This window comes from Perognathus longimembris, chromosome 13 (genome assembly GCF_023159225.1).
Source record: "Perognathus longimembris pacificus isolate PPM17 chromosome 13, ASM2315922v1, whole genome shotgun sequence".
Taxonomy (NCBI): Eukaryota; Metazoa; Chordata; class Mammalia; order Rodentia; family Heteromyidae; genus Perognathus; species Perognathus longimembris.
In genome coordinates, this window is record NC_063173.1 from 9,119,165 (window position 1) to 9,138,138 (window position 18,974).

Genomic DNA, 18,974 nt, shown 5'->3' on the forward strand with positions numbered 1-18,974 from the left:
ATTAATATTTAATTACTTTCTATCCTAAGGCATCCTGTTACCAGTTTGTCTCAACTCTGATTCTTTTTCCAGCTATAACTCAGCCTCATTCCTTGGCTTCTCTGTCATACATTTCAAAGGACTTTACTTACAGCATTTTGGCATTATATCCTCTAAATCTCATTTTCATATTGCTGTAGTAAAACTGTTGGACACTGTTGAACACTTCTTAAATTTTTATTTTAAAACTTTAATAAAAGAGTTACATAAGCTGGGTGCCTGTGGCTCATTCCTGTAATGCTAGCTAAGCTACTCAGATTGCTGAAATCTGAGGATTGCGATTTGAAGCCAGTCCAGGCAGAGACTCTTAGCTCCATTAAACTACTCAGAAAAAGCTGGAAGTGGCGTCATGGCTCAAGTGGTAGAACCACTAGCTTTGAACAAAAGAAACTCAGGGACAGAACCAAGGCCCAGAGTTCAAGCCCCAGGACTTGCAAAAAAATAAAGAAAAGAAAAAGAGAGATTTTACATGTAGTTTAAATAGCCCTATAGTTAATAGTCCTTCCTACCTCTTCCAGTGCTGAATATGCTCCTGCTTTAATTACTCAAACTTAGTAAGTTTGCAAACCCTGATCTTCTCCACTTGCTGTGCACATTCCTGGCTTCTTAAATAGCTGATGGGAACTTACTGTTCCTACACTGTGTGGTGATGATAGGGTAAGGGAACTCACAGTATAGAAATATATCAATTTTAGATAAAATGTTTATCTGATCCTATCAAATTACATAACCCTGCCCCCATAGTTATAAAGTTCTATATGGACTTTAATTTATTTTTGTCCCACCTAAAAAAGTCGTTGGGAATTTGATAAGGATTGGTTGTGGATTACTTTGGGTTGTATTGACAGTAATGATAAGGCCTCCAGTGAGAAGCATAGGATGTCTTTGCAAATCTTGTTTCTTCTTTAATTTCTTTCAATAATGCCTTGCTCTGTTCAGTGGAGAATTTTTTTTTAAATTTTTATCTGCACTTTTGAGTTACTTCCTAAGATGTTTCAAATTTTTAAAATGATGTGGTTATATATGGAATTGTTTTCTTAATTTCCTTTTCTCATCATTCACTGTTAGCTTGGAGAAAGCAGTGATTTTAGGGGTGTTTCCTATTATCTGACATTACTAAATTCTTGTGATTTGAACTGAATTCAAGTGGAAAATAAAATTCAGAACAAATGATAACTTCTGAATGGAATCCAAATATGACATTTTATGTTAGTTTTTGTTTCTTAAACCAAGATTAAACTTGTCTAAGTGAGCTAATTTGAAAGTTTGACCTGAAAGAATGTAAACCTAGCAAAATAACTTTCTGAATCAGTTCAGTGTAGATCTTAATAACACTAAAAGATTGTAAAAATAGTATTTTGTTGGTATTTTAGAATTTTTGACTTTTATTGTGCTGTCTTGGTGTGCTTCTATGGAAGTTGATATGTTACACTTTTTTTCTTTAACCTTTTTGGAATGGGATTTACTTTTGGGTACAGATGCTACATTTAGCTCTCTTTTTTTCTTCACAGGCTACAGAAACACTATTTAGAATGGGTGTGGCAAGAGGCGCTATCACAACATTAAGAAATGGAGAGGTAAAATGAGAATTTTTAAATCTTATTAATTCATAGTTTATAATCTCTAACATATAAAATGTGAATTCTATGGGGCTTTGTGTAACAAACAGAAATAATGGATGCATCTGCATGTATTTGTTGTACAGATCACTTTTAGTTTTCAGTTTATGAGAACCAGATCTTTTGGTGAAAATATGTTGCTTAATCTTTAGTTATGAATTGTTTTTACTCTTAAAAAATGATATTGTTAATAATAACACACACATATTGTATGTGTGTCGTGGCTTCCCCCCTTCCCCGCACCCCAATCCTGGGCCTTGATCTCTGGGCCTGGGCACTGTCTCTAAGCCCATTTTGCTTGAGGCTAGCACTCTACCACTTGAGCTATGGCACCACTTCGAGCTTTTTTCTGTGATTAATTTGAGATAAGAGTCTCATGAACTTTCCTACCCTGGCTGGCTTCTAAACTGGATCCTCAAATCTTAGCCTCCTAAGCAGCTAGGATTACAGGAGTGAGCCACCAGCACCTGGCTTATATATACATATATTTTAAAATGAAAATACTTCCCTGCCTTTAGTTTTGTTCTGATCTTGGGGCTTGAACTCAAATACCATTCTTCCTATTTTGGAATTTACTTCTTTCTTACTTATTCTAATATTTATAACTCAATATCTAAATATTAGTATGTAAGTAGAATTTGATTTGTATTATCATTCTAAGTTTGAGTAGCTGATATATTTATTAGGCACAATTATGCCATCACTTAAAAAAGTAATATGTGCTGGGGATGTGGCTGAGCGGTAGAGTGCTTACGTAGCATGTATGTAGCTCTGGGTTCAATTTCTCAGTCCCATATAAACAGAAGAAGCCAGAAGTGGCGCTGTAGCTCAAGTGGTAGAGCACCAGCTTTGAGCACAGAGAGAAGCTCAGGGACAGTGCTCAGGCCCTGAGTCTAAGCCCCAGGACAGGCAAAAAACAAAACAAAACAAAAAAGGTAATATACCTTGAAAAAGTAAGTTGTTAAATTACATATTGCCAAATCACTTTGTTACAATTTTTTTTTTTTCTAGTCCTAGGGTTTGACCTTTAGGGCCTTAGGGCTAAAAGGGCCTGCCCACTGTCCCTAAGCCTTTGTGGTTAAGGCTAGCATTCTATCACTTGAGCCAAAGCTCCATTTCTGTCTTTTTTGGTGGTTAACTGAAGATGAGAGCTTCACAGGCTTTCCTTCCTGGGCTGATTTTGAGCTGCAGTTCTCAGATCTCAGACGCTTGAATAGCTAGTAATACAACTGTGAGCCCCTGACACCAGCACTTTGTTATCATTTTAACATGTGTTTTGTCTATAAATTGATCTTATATGATCACTAAGTTGAAGTATGTAGTGCTGTTTGAGAAAAGAAAAAATTTCCAGGCAATAAGGTCAAACTTCTTTATCTGCCCAGAGTGTTTGAAAACAAACTTTAGATTTTCTTGCTTTACTCAAGAGGCAATCAACTTTGACCTTTATTTTCTTATGGGAAACTTTGTGGAAATACATCCAAAATAGTTGTTTTTTCAGTTTTTATAATTGCAAGTATTGTATGTATTTCTGTTGACCGTATTCATCCTCTTTCATCTTCCTTTTAGCCCAAACTCTTCCCACTGATACCTACCCCATTGAACCTGTTTTTCTTTCCCCGCTTTCCATCCCCCTTTAAATTATAGTGCTGAGCATTCTCTGTCTGTAAAAACAAGAGCTTTGAAAATGGCATGTGCCACTTATTTAGTGGGGGCTCAGTTCACAGTTGCTAGATTTCACATGTTGGCACCTTAAATTGTGAGATGTCTTGAAAGTCGGTGCTCTTTCAGGGTTGGTAAAATAGTTTTTTATAGTTGAAAAATATAGAGTGTCATGAAGTAAACATTCAGCAAATGGTAGCTAATCCAAGCCACAAACCAGTTTTCACTTAATAATTTGATTTTGGGAAGTAGAGGATTAAGGTAAAACAAAACACACAGAAGTGGCAGAGGTCTTGCAAATGGTGGCCAAGTTCTGGGGAGGTAATGACAAGATGTGATGCTTTTCTGTGGAGTAGCGCACTTTCTGGTGTTGAAGCACAGATTGTGCTGGTGATTGGGAAGAATGTGGCAGAGTTTAATACTGTCTGTATTCTGCTTGGAATGTACTGAAGGTCATCTCTGTTTTAGTATTACAGAAATAGTAGAGTATCCATTTGAGAATATAAGATAAATTGAAAACTTAAATATATTATTTAAAACAAACGGTAATAGCCACATTTATCATACTGAGAAGTTTCTGATTTGCTAGTAGAGATGAGGAGTAAGGAACTTACTCATCCTGGAGTGGTACTGTGCTAGCCTATTACTGCAAAAACATTTGTTAAGTGAATAGCAATAGGTAATTTCATAACAATAATATCGGATGGAGACATGGATATTGGTATATTTAAATTACTTCAATACCAGTCAGAGTGAGTTGGATGAAGGATGACAGTGTGCTTTTCATACCTGGTCTGTGGCTTTGATATTGCATATTGTCTTAAGGAACATTTCTGTTTAGATGTTTAGATCTTGTAAGACCAGAAAATATTTTTCATTTTCAGTAAAATACTAATGCTCATTGTTTGTGGCATTCATTTTAGTAGCATAATTAATATTGTGTTCATTATATGAGGAAAGTATGAATTTATATATGTGATATTTTCTCTTATTTCTAAAATTGCTTAGGGGCTCGTTGTAGTGTCACATGACTGTAAGCTGCCAGCTATGCCATTGGTGGAGTTAGGAAAAGATTACAATTTGAAGTTAGTCCAGGAAAAAAGTAATGAGCCTAATTCAACAAATAAGGACTTTATTATTTGTTTATTTGTTTGTTTATTTCACTTAACATAAGTTTTCCATGTTCGTCTATTTATGTTTTTGTTTTGTTTTGTTTTGTTTGGCCAGTCCTGGGCCTTAGACTCAGGGCCTGAGCACTGTCCCTGGCTTCCTTTTGCTCAAGGCTAGTACTCTGCCACTTGAGCCACAGCGCCACTTCTGGCCGTTTTCTGTGTATGTGGTGCTGGGGAATCGAACCCAGGGCCTCATGTATACGAGGCAAGCTCTCTTGCCACTAGGCCATATCCCCAGCCCCCATGTTCGTCTATTTATTTGCAAATAATGTAATGTCGTTCTTTACAGATGTTGAACATTGCTTCATGTTATGTTGAGAATTTTTACTTCTGAGAAGTCTCTAACTCATTTACCCATTTATTAATTGGATTCTTAATTTTTGGGGGCTTTAGTTTCTTGAGTTCTTTGTATATTTTCAGTATATTGTATATTGTCTGACTTGTAGCTGGCAAAGATCTCTCATTCTATAGGCTATTTTTTTAGCTTTTAACTGTGTTCTTTGTGATGCAGAAACTTCTTAGTTTAATACAATCCTGTTGGTCATTTCTTTCTTACTCATTTTAAAAAGGATGGAACCTCTAAGACCCTATACAATATCCATAGACTTAATATATTCCCCTTTGTTAACTTGATTAGCTTACTCCCATTGTTCATATTTTCAAAGGAAATTCAAAGAAGAACAAAGAATTCTGACCATTTTAGAATGTTTCCAATTATCCCTTTCAAGCCTATTCTTTTTTTCTTTTTTAGTTATTTCTAAGTTGGTTGCAGTAATCTATTAGATTTAACATACAGAAGTGAATTTTTTTAAAATCTTGAGCACAGCGCAAATAAAGCTCTTAAGCAAAAGCATATGGGAAAATGAATGGCATGCAGAGGAGGAGACAGAAGGTAAGTGTGGAGAAGGATCTTGAGAAGAAGAAAGAGAAATGTTAAGGACCAGGAAGTTTTTATAACAAGCAAGATAAATACAAAGATGTCTTAAAACCTATCTCTGTAATACATTGGCAGGGGTGAGTTTTGGTCACAGAATAGAAAGTCTGAGATAACTGAATGCCTGGCCATCATTCGTGAGTGATGAAATGTGAAGGAGTTTCCCAGGAGGCTATGCGGTTGCTAGCTTGCTCTTGCAAATGATTTTTATTTCTTACACACATCAATCTGGATGGTGTACATTTTGAACTTGCAAGGCTAGTTCAAGAAATAACGCAGTTCAAAGATCTAAGTATTATGTTGATACATTTTCAGTTCTCCATTTCTGTGAGCCAATCAGTATTATATTTCAATCAGTATTAAAATTTGGCAGTTGCATTAAGTTTTTACTATTTGTACGTTCGATGCCAACAAATCTGTCAGAACTACATCATAAAATATTGAACTTCAGAGTTTATATTTTTTCCAGGACATTTAGTTTTTGCCACTAATTGTTCTTCAAGTAGCTTATCGTGTTATATGCTCTAACATTTTTTCATACTTCTGAGGAATACAATTTTTGAAAATTTAGCAGCAGAAGAGAAGATTCAAGAGCCAAACAGATTTTGGAAAGCATCAGTCACAGTGCTTAGGTTTGATAGTCTTCTTCAGACCAACTCTGTATGTACCTTTCTATATTGAGAGGTATTGGAGGTGGGGCTCTTTCTGTGTTGCCAGACTGCCCTTACACTCCTCAAGGTCCGTTCACTCTCAGTCTCTTGAGTAGATGGGAATAGGTATGCAAGCTGCCAAACTCAGCTCTATGCTTTGAAATAGTTGTACTCACTCTGTATTAAATAGATACGCTGTCTGTTGAGATATAAGAGTAAGTATTCTGTAATTTTATCCTTAAAACAATATCTGCCTAAGTATGGACCACTTAGGTTTTATTTTTCAAAAATTGGAAGGGCTCTTAAGATAGCATCAGCTTATTTTGATTCTAAGAAGAACTCTAGCCTAGGAGGATAATTATTTCCACATGGGTAAGGTCAGTTCTGACAACCTTCCCTATGCCAATAACCAGTAAACTTAAACTTTCATACATTGCTTGTAGAGTTAAATGTGATTGTATATGTGAGAATATACAGGCTCTATTTTTATTCAGTTCTTTGGATATACAGAAACATTTTCTTTGTACAAAACAAGTTGTATGTGGTATTAAGATGAACTCAACAGTCAGTAACCAAAACTCTGGGCACACATATATGTTTATCCAATGTGAGCTTTAATATTTTGTTTGTTCCTCTCGCCCTCCCTCCCCATCAGCAATAGGTGACATGGAGAATGGATGGTAGGTGCTGTGGGAGCTGTTCAGTAGGGGAGCGGGCAGGTCTGGAAAGAGACTTGTAATGAATGATAAATTGCTGCCATTAATTATAAACAGAATATTTAAATTTCCACACACCCTGAATTGAAGCTGTCTAGAGCCCATGAGAAAGGTCATTGAGGTAACTTCAAGGGTGCTGTGATTTGAAAAGAAAACTGATTTAGTGACTTTTTGCATCACTGGGGTCACATAGTGGTTGAATGTGAAGTCAGGTTTATAGTGGGGTGGCAGTTAATGAGTAGAAAACGAGGTCAACTACGTTTTCTAACATCAGAAGGAGACTAGCAAGAGGGGTAGCGGGTAGCTCAGAAGTTGAAAACAATGGATTTCTAGAGCTTTATCCCTTTCCTTGTTTATTGTCTCAAGTGTTCCATCACTATTACTAAATGCAAGTTTGACTTGTATGTATGTGTATTAAGTATATAACTGTATGTGATTTTAGTATATGCAACAGTTCTTTTTTTTTTTTTTTTGGGCCAGTCCTGTGCCTTGAACTCAGGGCCTGAGCACTGTCCCTGGCTTCCTTTTGCTCAAGGCTAGCACTCTGCCACTTGAGCCACAGCACCACTTCTGGCCATTTCCTGTATATGTGGTGCTGGGGAATTGAACCCAGGGCCTCATGTATACAAGGCAAGCTCTCTTGCCACTAGGCCATATCCCCAGCCCCAACAGTTCTTTTGATATAATTTATAGTAATGGATTCTAATACCATTAAGTGAAAGAACAGTTGGGGGAGAACTTCAATTTGTCTTGAAGTTCTTGGGAATAAGATTAAACATGTCCTTGTCTCCCCATCATGTTGGGTATACTATATGAAGGTCCCATACCTGCCTTTCAGACAAGTGTTGCTATTCTGACACCTGCTAACCAGACTCAGTGTGGCTAAGAGCTCTGACTGCTAGAAGACTACTCCCATTTCACTTGCAGCTGCATGACAAGGTTGGTGAGGGAATTTCCACAAACCTTTTAGGTCCTATAATTGTCTAGAATGATTTATAGAATTTGCTGGCAATGTAATGAGCGTTTTAATAGAAAGAGGATACCCAGAACCAACCTAGAAGTGTTCTTGAGAAAGCAGATGTCAGTGTGAGAGAACAAAAATGTAAGGCTTAGAGTCAGAAAATCAAGAAAATGCCTTACAGTTGGAGAATCAAGAAAAGAGTGTGTGGAAAATTGAGAAGAGGAAAGAGACAGAAAAACATGACCTAATTATACCTGTATGTAAAGTATCAGACTCCCTGAGCTGGGCATGTGTGTAACTTTCTCGAGAAATCAAAATAAAGAGCTTGAAAACTGAATTATAGTGTAGATTGATCTCTTACTCATTTGGCCCTTATAGCCTTCTAGAGGACAGATAAAGTAGAGAGTAAATAGCACTGACTTGGGAAAATAAGCTGGACTTAAAATAGTGGTCATAGAGTACCCGTGGGGACATGTCCTTCCAGCCTAGTAGAGTCAACAGTGAAAACAAAAAGTACTGGGCTGGGGATATGGCCTAGTGGCAAGAGTGCTTGCCTCGTATACATGAGGCCTGGGTTCAATTCCCCAGCACCACATATATAGAAAACGGCCAGAAGTGGCACTGTGGCTCAAGTGGCAGAGTGCTAGCCTTGAGCAAAAAGAAGCCAGGGACAGTGCTCAGGCCCTGAGTCCAAGGCCCAGGACTGGCCAAAAAAAACAAACAAACAAACAAACAAAAAAGTACTAAATAAATGCTCTAGATGCCTGCGAGTCTTCAGCATAAACAAAAATATCATCATGCAATAATCAAAGTCTCTGGGACACAGCCCAACATTATTTGACACACCAAGAACCAAGGATATCATAAATAATTGTACAGAAAAGAATAATTAGCAAACGTCTTCCTTGAGATGACCTAGAAATTAGGATTAGATTAGGATCTTTCTCTTTCTATAGACAGGAGTGAAACTTTTGAAATAGTGGGAAGATTGAAGTTCCCAGAAAAGAAATAGTATTAAAACACATAGAAATTTTAAGATAGGAAAATAAAATAACTCAAGTACTGATACTAAATTTGTTACTTTAAATAAAATAATTGCTAATCCACTAGATGAGTTCAGTATCGGACTAGAGAGGACAACGAAAAGAATAAGTTAAAAGAAAGATCAGGAGAAATTTATTATTCAGTAAAGACTAAATAAAATGAGAACAGTCTAAAATTCTGCTTACCATAGATTGGGAGTGGAGGAGTGGGGGTGTGTGTGATTGTAAAGGACTGACTAAAAGGGTTTTTGAGAGTCGGACTTATTCTGTATCACGATACTTGGCAGATAGAGAATTGAAACTGTATCTATTCTGTATGTATCCATTCATTCATACATAACAAGGATTGCATTTGTCAAAACCTACATATCCTTACACCACACACACAAATACTGTCAATCGAGTTAAAAACATTTAAAAGTAATTTCTAAAAGTGTATTGAAAGGCAAGAGAAGCTAGAACTTACTTGGTAGCTCTTAACAATATCCTACTGGGTCTTGAAGATTAAGAGAATAATTAAGGGAGCTAGTTGTACATTTTTCTTAGGATCATGGAATCATTGTCATTTATTATGTATTGTTTGAAAGGAGTTCTTTTGTTGTCTAGGCTGGTATTTCAAGTAATGCACTCAAGCTTTCTTTTTGCCTTAACCTCCTGAGTAAATGGAACTACAGGTGTGTCCTCTGCACCTGGCTCTATATTTCCATGTGATGTAGAAGTGTTCAATTTCCTTTTGAATGAGGTTGTTGTGGAGTGTGTTTGGAATAAGTATAACAGGCTTTTTAAAATTTTTAATAGATTGTATGAGGAATGTGGAAAGTATTTTCCATAAATAAAGATTCAGAATAGCGTTTTTATATGTAATGATATTAACAATATTAAAAGAAAGCCTTTGTTTATTGTCTTTCCCAGAAAACTTATTTAGAAAGTTGACATGCCCAAATGAAATGTTTTATACTTCCTATTAATAATAAAGATAAACTGTGCATTTTGTGTGCTACATGCTGTTTTGAAAACAGTATTTAAATTAGGAGGAGAGTAACAAGTGTTCACTTGTTTGTTTGTTGAACTCTTTCTTGTTCTTGTGGATCTTTTCCATATATTACAGGTTGTTGAATGTAAGCTGTAGTAATTACATGTAGCTGTTACATTGAAAAACTTAAGTGATAGTATGTGAATCTAAGAATTATAACTTGCAGATGCTATGAAATAGGTGTTTGGAAGCAGATATTTGTCTTCTTGCCTGCCTGCTTTCTTTCCCCCCTTCTTTCCTCCCTTCGTCCCTCCGTCCTTTCCCTTCTTTCCCCAGTCCCCACTGCTTCCCTCCTTTCCCTTCTTCCTGTCCCTCCCACCCGTCCCTTTCACTCCCCACTCTCCTTATTTCTTTTTTTCCCCTTTGCCCTTCCTCTTCCCCTTTTCCTCCCCTTCCATTTGATTTTAAAATAATTTATTTTAGCTGAGTGCCTATGGCATACACCCATAATCCTAGCTAATCAGGAGATAGAGATGTGAGGATCAGTGGTTCGAAGCTAGCCTGGGCAGGAAGGTCTGTGATACGCTTATCTCTGATTAACCATTAAAAAGCTGGAAGTGGAGCTGTGGCTCAAGTGTTAGAGTCTAGCCTTGATTGAAAAAGCTAAGGGACAGAGCCCAGACCCTGAATTTAAGCTCTAGTACCAGCATCCTGCCAATAAATAAATAAAATGTTAATGTAATGGTGATATCTGACACTTGCTACTTGCTATTTTACTTACTGGCAGATTATATTTGCTTTAAGAATTTTTTCTTTAGAAAATGATCCTCTTTTTAAATTGTGTTATAGATCCAAATGAGTTGTAATGATTAACATGTACTCTGCTTGAATAGATGTTACTTAAAAATATTTCATTTGCATTTAAAATTTTTATTCTTGAAGATATGCTATTAAATACCTGAAATATGTTTTTTCCTTTAACTAGTTTTCATTTACATAGGTGACAAGTAAAATTAGCACTTGGTCTTAGCATGTATTTGATGGAAACTTTCACTTCTGTAGATTGATGTTAAAGGAGAGCAAGACAAAACAATTATTGAGGCAGAAAGCTCCATCCCAATTGAATTGCAGCTGTCTGAAAGTCTCTTGTTTACTTTTTTATTTTTTTATGTACTGGAAATTGAACTGATCCCAGGGACTTGAGTATTTTGGCAAGCTCTGTACCATTTGAACCATACTCTAACTTTCTTTTTAAAATAGAGTTTCACTGACTTTACCTGGGCAGGCTATAATCTTGCTGTTCTTCTACATCCAACAGCCGAGTAGCTGGGATTACTGGTATGCGCTAACATGTCCAGTTTAAATATTTTTTTCAGTTGTTATAAATCATTAATCATACATTTTTTTGTTTGTATCCTTTATATCTTATACTAAAGTGAAAGGCAAGTAAAATTTAGCAATTACTGTTTTGGAAAAAGTTATTTCAGATAAATTATCTAATGAAAGTTAAATTTTTTTTGTGAAAAATTTCAGTTTAATTTGGGTATCTATCCAAAAGACCACAAACAAAATCACAGTAATGCCACCAGCACAACAATGTTCATCGCAGCACAATTTGTCATAGCGAGAATCTGGAACCAACCCAGATGCCCCTCAGTAGACGAGTGGATCAGGAAAATGTGGTACATATACACAATGGAATTTTATGCCTCTATCAGAAAGAATGACATTGTCCCATTTGTAAGGAAATGGAAGGACTTGGAAAAAATTATACTAAGTGAAGTGAGCCAGACCCAAAGAAACATGGACTCTATGGTCTCCCTTATTGGGAATAATTAGTACAGGTTTAGGCAAGTCATAGCAGAGCATCACAAGGCCCAGTAGCTATACCCTTATGAACATATAAGATGATGCTAAGTGAAATGAACTCCATGTTATGGAAACAATTGTTATATCACAGTTGTAACTACTTTCAACGTCCCATCTGTATCTGTAGCTTCTATTATTGATGATGTTCTTGTATCACCTTCCTGTGGTTGTACCTACACTATCTCTGTAATCTTATCTGAGTATATTGGAAACCGTGTATACTGGTATTGGAAGTAGGAAATTGAAAGGGAATACCAAATTTGAGAGACACAGGGTAAAAAAAGACAAACAACTACAAAAGCAATACTTGCAAAACTGTTTGGTGTAAGTGAACTGAACACCTGGGGGGGGGGAAGGGAAAGGGGGAGGAGGGAGGGGGTATGAGGGACAAGGTAACAAACAGTACAAGAAATGTATCCAATGCCTAACGTATGAAACTGTAACCTCTCTGTACATCAGTTTGATAATAAAAATTTGAGAAAAAAATTTCAGTTTAATACTAATCTTTTTTATTCTCAGAGCATGTTCACTGAATACCCTCTCATTTCAGAAAATTGTGTTTTTCAAGTATTTTTGAATCTTTTAAGCTTAAGAACCCTGTGCTTCAGAGTATTTTCCCCTTGTGGAAATAATTTTATGTGGAATCAAATCTTTTTTTCTGACATTTATTTGCCAATTATCTGTGATACAAAGAATTTGTCAGAAAATTAAGGAATGTGTACATGAATATCACATATATGATTTGCAAAAATGGTTTGACTTTCAGATAACCTTTCTATTTGACATTACCTAGATGATTAAGCTATTATTTTTATTCAGAAGAATCTTCAGGGTTTAGTACTATTACTCTACTTCTTAATTTTTTTTTTCCTGTGAAAAATGTATAGTAGGAAAATAATCTATAGATTTGTCTGAGAGACTTTATTTGAGAAAAAAAAACTTCATGGAAGCAAGGATCTGACTAAATTGGGTTCTCAAAAATAAAAATAATTAGTGAGTTTTAGTCCATATACTAGGAGCAGTTTCTAGTAGTTTTTTTTTTAAACTATGGAAATGACCAGTTACGTGGTCTTTAAGTGCATCCTGTAGTGTCAGTTAGATTTCCCTCCCTCCCTTAAACATTTTTGTCTTATGTCAGGGGCTTTATCTATAATGAAGTTATTGTCTTTGTTTTATTTTATTCCTTTTTGTATTGAATGCCTATGGCTTCTAGCCCAGTGCCCAGAATTTTGATATTGTTAGATGCTTTATAAGAAAGCATCATTTAAAAAGATTTTAATGTACTTCAGACAGAAGTATTAAAACACATCGATTTATCTTCTTATGAGAACTCAATATATAAGCACCCCTTTTGCTAAGTGAAATAGCTAGGTGCTATATTATATTGCAGAGTTTGTAGTGCAAAATTTTAAATTTGGAAAGTTTCATACTAATAAACAGTAAAGAAAAATGAGCACAGTGGAGCCATCATTCAGTTTTAATAATTTCTAGCTGGTTGTCAGTCTTTTATTCATATTACCTACTATAATTCTAGTACCTTCCCTCAAAGATTTTTAAGTAAATTTGAGACATAGTACAACTCAGTATATAAATACTTCCGTATTTACATTAAGAGATAAGGACTTGCTTTCAAAAAAACATAAGCATGCCTTTGTCTCATTTTATGTTTCTTAGAGTTAGAGCTCAGCAATAAGGCATGCATGAGATCTGGTTTCAGTCCACTGTATCATAAAACATAAAATAGAAAAAGAAAATGAAGAATCCATAAAAATATTAATTTTTGTTCATTATTATGTTTATATAGTGAGTGTTCACATTTCTGCAGTTTTCTTTTTCTTTCTGTTTTTATGATTTGTTAAAGGTAGAATCCAAATCAAGTCCATAAATTGTAGTTGATTAATACATCTTAAATTTATTTTAATCCTGCCATTCATTTCTTTTTAGTTTCCTAGAAATTTGCTTATTGAGGAAACAACTATTAAACTTCTCATGGACTGATTTTTTTCTTTGGTATTATTATTATTTTAATTTTTATTTATTTTTTCTGCAAAGACTTTTTTTCTTTCTAGAAATAATTCAGATTGGTTTTGTTTAGTTCATCAAGATTTGCATGATATTTGGTTGGCTTTTTGTGATTGTATTAAGTCATGATGCTCATTACCTGTCATTAGTTGTATTTATTACATTTGCACAATGGAGATTTCCTTTTATTGTTGCTTCTTTCATTAAAATACTTGTATAAAGGGAGCCATCTCATCAAGTTTTTCTTGCTTATTATGTATGGGAAAGGCAAAGTAGAGCCTTATTTACTGGAATTGATGTTTTTAAATCCTTCAGAGTTTACTAATGAGGTTTTAAAAATTACTGTTAGGAATGCATAGATTTATGTATGGTTTATGTGTTTTATTTAACCTATTTTGGTTTTCTCAATAGGTTGATATTCTTTACAACCTTATAAGTTGGCTTGTGAATCCTTTGAGATAGTACTAGACATCTTCCTGGAGGTATGTTCCAGGTTCATCTTGTGTACTTCCTTGCCCAGGTAGAACCAGCCATTTCTCCAGCCAGCCTTGATTAGTCAGATAGCTTTATATGTATTTATAAATTTATCTCTTTTATAAGTAGAGGTCTAAGATTTATAATTATGAATCGGTGAAACATTGTACAGCTCAGTCAGCTCAGCTATCTGATTTCCTGAGTGTTTTCATTCAATGATGTTTTTATTGTTTAAAATTGTGGGAGTAGGGGCTGGGAATATGACCTAGTGGTAAAGTGATCTCTTATACATGAAGCCCCTGAGTTTGATTCCTTAGCACCACATAAACAGAAAAAGCCAGAAGTGGTACTGTGGCTCAAGAGGTAGAGTGCTAGCCTTGAGCAAAAAGAAGCCAGGGACAGTGCTCAGGCCCCGAGTTCAAGCCCCAGAACTGGCAAAAAACCAAACCAAAACAAAATTGTGGGAGTAAATAGAAAGATATTAAATAAGGGGGGAGAACTGCTTAAAGATGACATACTGGAAAATGTACTCATTATTCTGTGCCTAGTATTATAGAGACTTGTATTTTATGATTTGTAATTACGTTGGTCTTAGCAAAAAAAAAAAAAATAGACCAAAATACTTACAAAATTAGTTGGGAACATTTTACCATATTTGGTTCTCAAACTTTATTAGAGTTTTAGATTTCTAAATGTTTTGAGATATCATTGCATGGTGTGTGCCTTATCGGGAGATAAATCAAGCCACATAAGAGTTCATTAATAAACCTCTTAACAATTTATTTCCTGCATAGAGTTGGCTTGAACATAGGCCAGAGGTCTTGTAGCAGAGCTTCACAGGGTGCCTCTGAGTAAAAAGCACTAAGTTAAGGGGGAAGCATGGAAAGTATGTCTACTGAATTGACTACCTGTAATACCTGAGGTCCTATTGATTCATGTGTTCATGGGAGATAAAAAAATAGTTACTGGCTTCTGTTAAAAGTGTTACGGCTGGGTTGTAGGACAATTTTGACAGCCTGTTGAACTCAATCTAAACCTTTCTTGGGCTTTGGGGATCTGGGAGCTCTTGATCTTGACCACCACGGATCCTTAAAGCATACTCACTTTGAGTCCTATTAGAATATTGTTTGTTGTAATGATTGTACTCAAATGGCCGGTCTAGCCTGTGTGTGTGCCCATGTGCACTGTTTATGTACTTGCTATTGAATTTGCTTTATGCTTAGAATGTTTTGACTGATGAGAATCTTTTGTTGACATTTTGTAACTTTGAATTACAAAACTAACATTTTCCAAATAAACTGTAAAATGGGAAAGAAAATGTATACTCACTAAAACAGCTATTCTTTCAACTTACTTACTTTGCGTTGGCACTGGGCTGGAACTCAAGGCTGGACTCTAGTCCCTTAGCTTTTTCGCTCAAGACAGGCATTCTACCACGTGAGACACATCTCCACTTCTGGCTTTTTGGTGGCTAACTGGACATAAGCATCTTACGGACTTTCCTGTCTTGGCTGGATTCAGACCTTGATATTTAGATCTCAGCCTCCCAATGGAGCTAGGATTATAGGTGTGAGCCGCTGGCATCTGACTCAACAGCTTATTTTTGAGGTTATACAAACAAAACAGATTCCTTGTATGACTTATTCTTTAACTACAGAATGTTCCTTATACCTAGCTAGGGTTTGTTTATTACCATAGTTTGAAGGATCTATTATTAGTTTTTATAACACTACTTACTGAAAAGACTTTGTTCAAGGATTTAAAAATGTTGTCATTATTGTATTGTATATTTTTGTACACAGTTGGTTCTTTTCAGTATTTTTATTCCTATTTCAGTTGTCTTATATGGAGACTCAAGCAAGGATATCTGTCTCAGGCCAAATATAATTTATCATCTGTATATGTATGTATTACTATCTAATAGCATCTTTATAATTTATTCTGTTTTTGTGTGCCAGTAGTAGGGTTTGAACTCAGGGCCTGGGTACTCTCCCTGAACTTTTTCCCTCAAGGCTGGTTCTCTGACATTTGAGCCACAGCTCCATTTCTTGTTTTTTTTAGTGGGGGGTATTTTTTTTTTTTGGTAGTTATTTGGAGATAAATCTCATGGACATTTCCTACCCAGGTTGGCTTTGAACCATGATCCTCACATATCAGCCTCCTCTGTAGCGAGGATTCCAAGTGTGAGCCACAGGGGGCATCTAGCTTCTAAGTTATTACTTAGGATTTTCTTGACAGTTTTGACTTCTTGATATTGCTAATCAACCTGTCCACACTCATAAGAAATTATAACATTTTTATTTAATTGAAGTTAAACTTTCAAATTAGAGAGTATTGCAAACCTTATTAATGTTGAATCTTCCTACTTTAGAACATGGTATATCTTTAAATTAGCTCAAATCTATATCCTCTTATTAGAATGCTTTGTTATTATTTTCATGTAAGTATTGAACAGATTTATTAAGCCTGTTCTAATAGTATTTTTGCTGTCATAGATGGATCTCACACTTTCATGATTATAAGTTATTCTCAAAACCATGTATGTTAATTCGTTCGTGTTTGTACTACTTGAGGATATAAGGTGTCACATGGCTTACAAATGAGATAGTTTTACTATACTTAATTTAATGTAGTAATTAAAACATTTTGTCCTTATGTCTATTCTTGAAAAATTTTGATTGAATTTCTTGATAAAATCATTCCATATAAATTTTTGATGATATATATGTATGTGTATGTTATATATACTGTTTTTAATAACCATTATACTTTTAGGTTTTCATTTTCTATTTATTAGTTTTGTCAAATATTACAGTTCCTCATGTTTAAGACTGTGGCAGTATGATTGTTGTATCTGCCCTTGTGGAGTTTGAGTCTAGTAGATTCTACCTATGGCCTTGGAAAGTCTAATGTAAGGAATATTTTGGTCTTATCAGCATTTCTGTTCTAAAATTTGTAGTTTGTCCATATCATGCTCAGGTAGATGACTGGGAGAATTTTTTTTTCCTTTGTGCATAGTTTCAGTCATTATTTTTAGGGACTTTGATGGGGAAGGGACCTCAAATTAAGGCTTAGTTTTACAGGAAGATATTTTCATGGTTGTCAGGAAGTTGACTGCAAATATAATTGTGCACAACTTAGTCACTTTTTCAGTATTTCCTGAGTTTCTGATAAGACAGAGCCGACTGAGTAAATTGTCAATGAAACCTGAACATTTAGACATGAACACATAATAGTCTGTGTGGTGGAGGGCTTTTAAAAACGTTAAGAATTTTTTCATGAAAATTATCCCAGAATTGATTTAAACTGCTTTATGAATACCTAAATGTCTTAATACATTTATCAGATACTGTTAAATATTGGCATTTATAGAGACTTAGAGCATTGAAGGGATATTGGTGAAACATAGTTAACAATTCTCCACATATAAAATAAAAAGGTAATTCTTACTTACAGTTTCCAAAGAGAGGGAATACTGTGTTGCTCAGGTCTGGGCTATTTTTATATTCAGGTGCATCAAGGTTTTACTCTTGTTAGAAGTTTCTTGATGCAGATAAAAGGTAGCAAATCCAGTTCATCGTCAATGGGAAACACACTATTATGAAGTCACCTATCAGTTAAAGAAGAGTGTGTTCCTTTGAGCTTTCCCATAAAATAGAAAACTCCCATTTCCTTAAACTGCAGTATGCATAAATATTTGTGCATAAGAACCAAGAAAGAGAATGGTATCTTTAATTCGGCATATGATATAGAGCGTTTTCTGAGTTAGTGGAATTTGCTATTGATAGGATACAGCTTATTCTATGATTGTACTTACCGGTTATGTTATTACAGCTGGTGGTTTCTTATGTTTTATTTATGAGTGTGTTTTTGTATATTATTTATTAAAAAGTGTCACTTGAGGATGTTGGGTTGGCATAAATGTCAAGTTAAGTTCTAACTTCATATTTAGGTAGTTGAAGTTTTTCTTACAAATCAGTTTACCTAATGTTTCATATAAATACATTGCTAATTAGGATGAAAAAGTAAACTTTATTTTTTGATTGTAGAATTAAGTGTACATTAGAAGTCTGCGTTAGAAATTGTACTTTTATATGTACATTAGAAGTCTGCATTAGAAATTGTACTTTTATACGTAAAGCAGAAAAATGGATATTTGTATTTATTGGGAAATCAGGAAAACATAAATTAATTCCACCGTAACAGCTAGTTTTAAATGTTTTATTTCTGTTTCTATTAGGATAGCTGTTTTAGACCTAATTTTTTTCTGAGGTTTAGGAAATTCAGAATTCTTGAAAATATTGGAGTATTTTAGGAATAAATCAAACCAAATAGCAACAGCAAATAAGAAGCAAGTTAGTGTGGACACTTTCTGAACCTAGATCATTTTATGTCTGTGTTCTTTTGGTTCCTTTGTGCTTGCTTTTGCTTCTGCCTTTCGTTTTGCCTTCCTTCCTTTGTTCTTCCGTTGCCATTTCTTCTTTCCTTCTTTTCTTCTCTTCCTCTTTTCTGTTTCATTTTCCTTTCATTCCTGCTTTTCCCCCCGCCCCCCAGTATATACAAAAAATGGTAGTTAAGCATCCATTCCATGAAATACTATGCTGGCTGATTGTCACAGGCTTAAATAAATAAAAGAAATGACAGTTTTCAAAAATGCCTAAAAAGGAACAATATCTCACTGTATGCCTAGTTTTGTAAATTCATTGAACGAATATTGAATGACATTAAGACTTCTTTTTATTTTGATAGTTACAAGGGGGTGATCATTTAAGCCTAGTGCTATAATGAAATATATACAAAGAGCTGTGGAACGATGGAGGATCATCTCAGCATGTGAAAAATG

General features: G+C 35.1%; 1 protein-coding gene across 2 annotated transcripts in view; it reads left to right on the plus strand.

The window, feature by feature from the left end:
* Tmem135 (transmembrane protein 135) overlaps positions 1 to 18,974 on the plus strand; it is a 178,494-nt gene that overhangs the window by 71,251 nt on the left and 88,269 nt on the right. The window contains exon 5 of one of the 2 annotated variants that reach the window (XM_048360931.1): positions 1,551 to 1,616. The exons of the other annotated variant lie outside the window; for it this stretch is intronic. Within the exon in view, the coding sequence (XP_048216888.1) occupies positions 1,551 to 1,616 (66 nt within the window). The remainder of the gene's footprint in view (positions 1 to 1,550; positions 1,617 to 18,974) is intronic. 2 annotated transcript variants of the gene reach the window in all.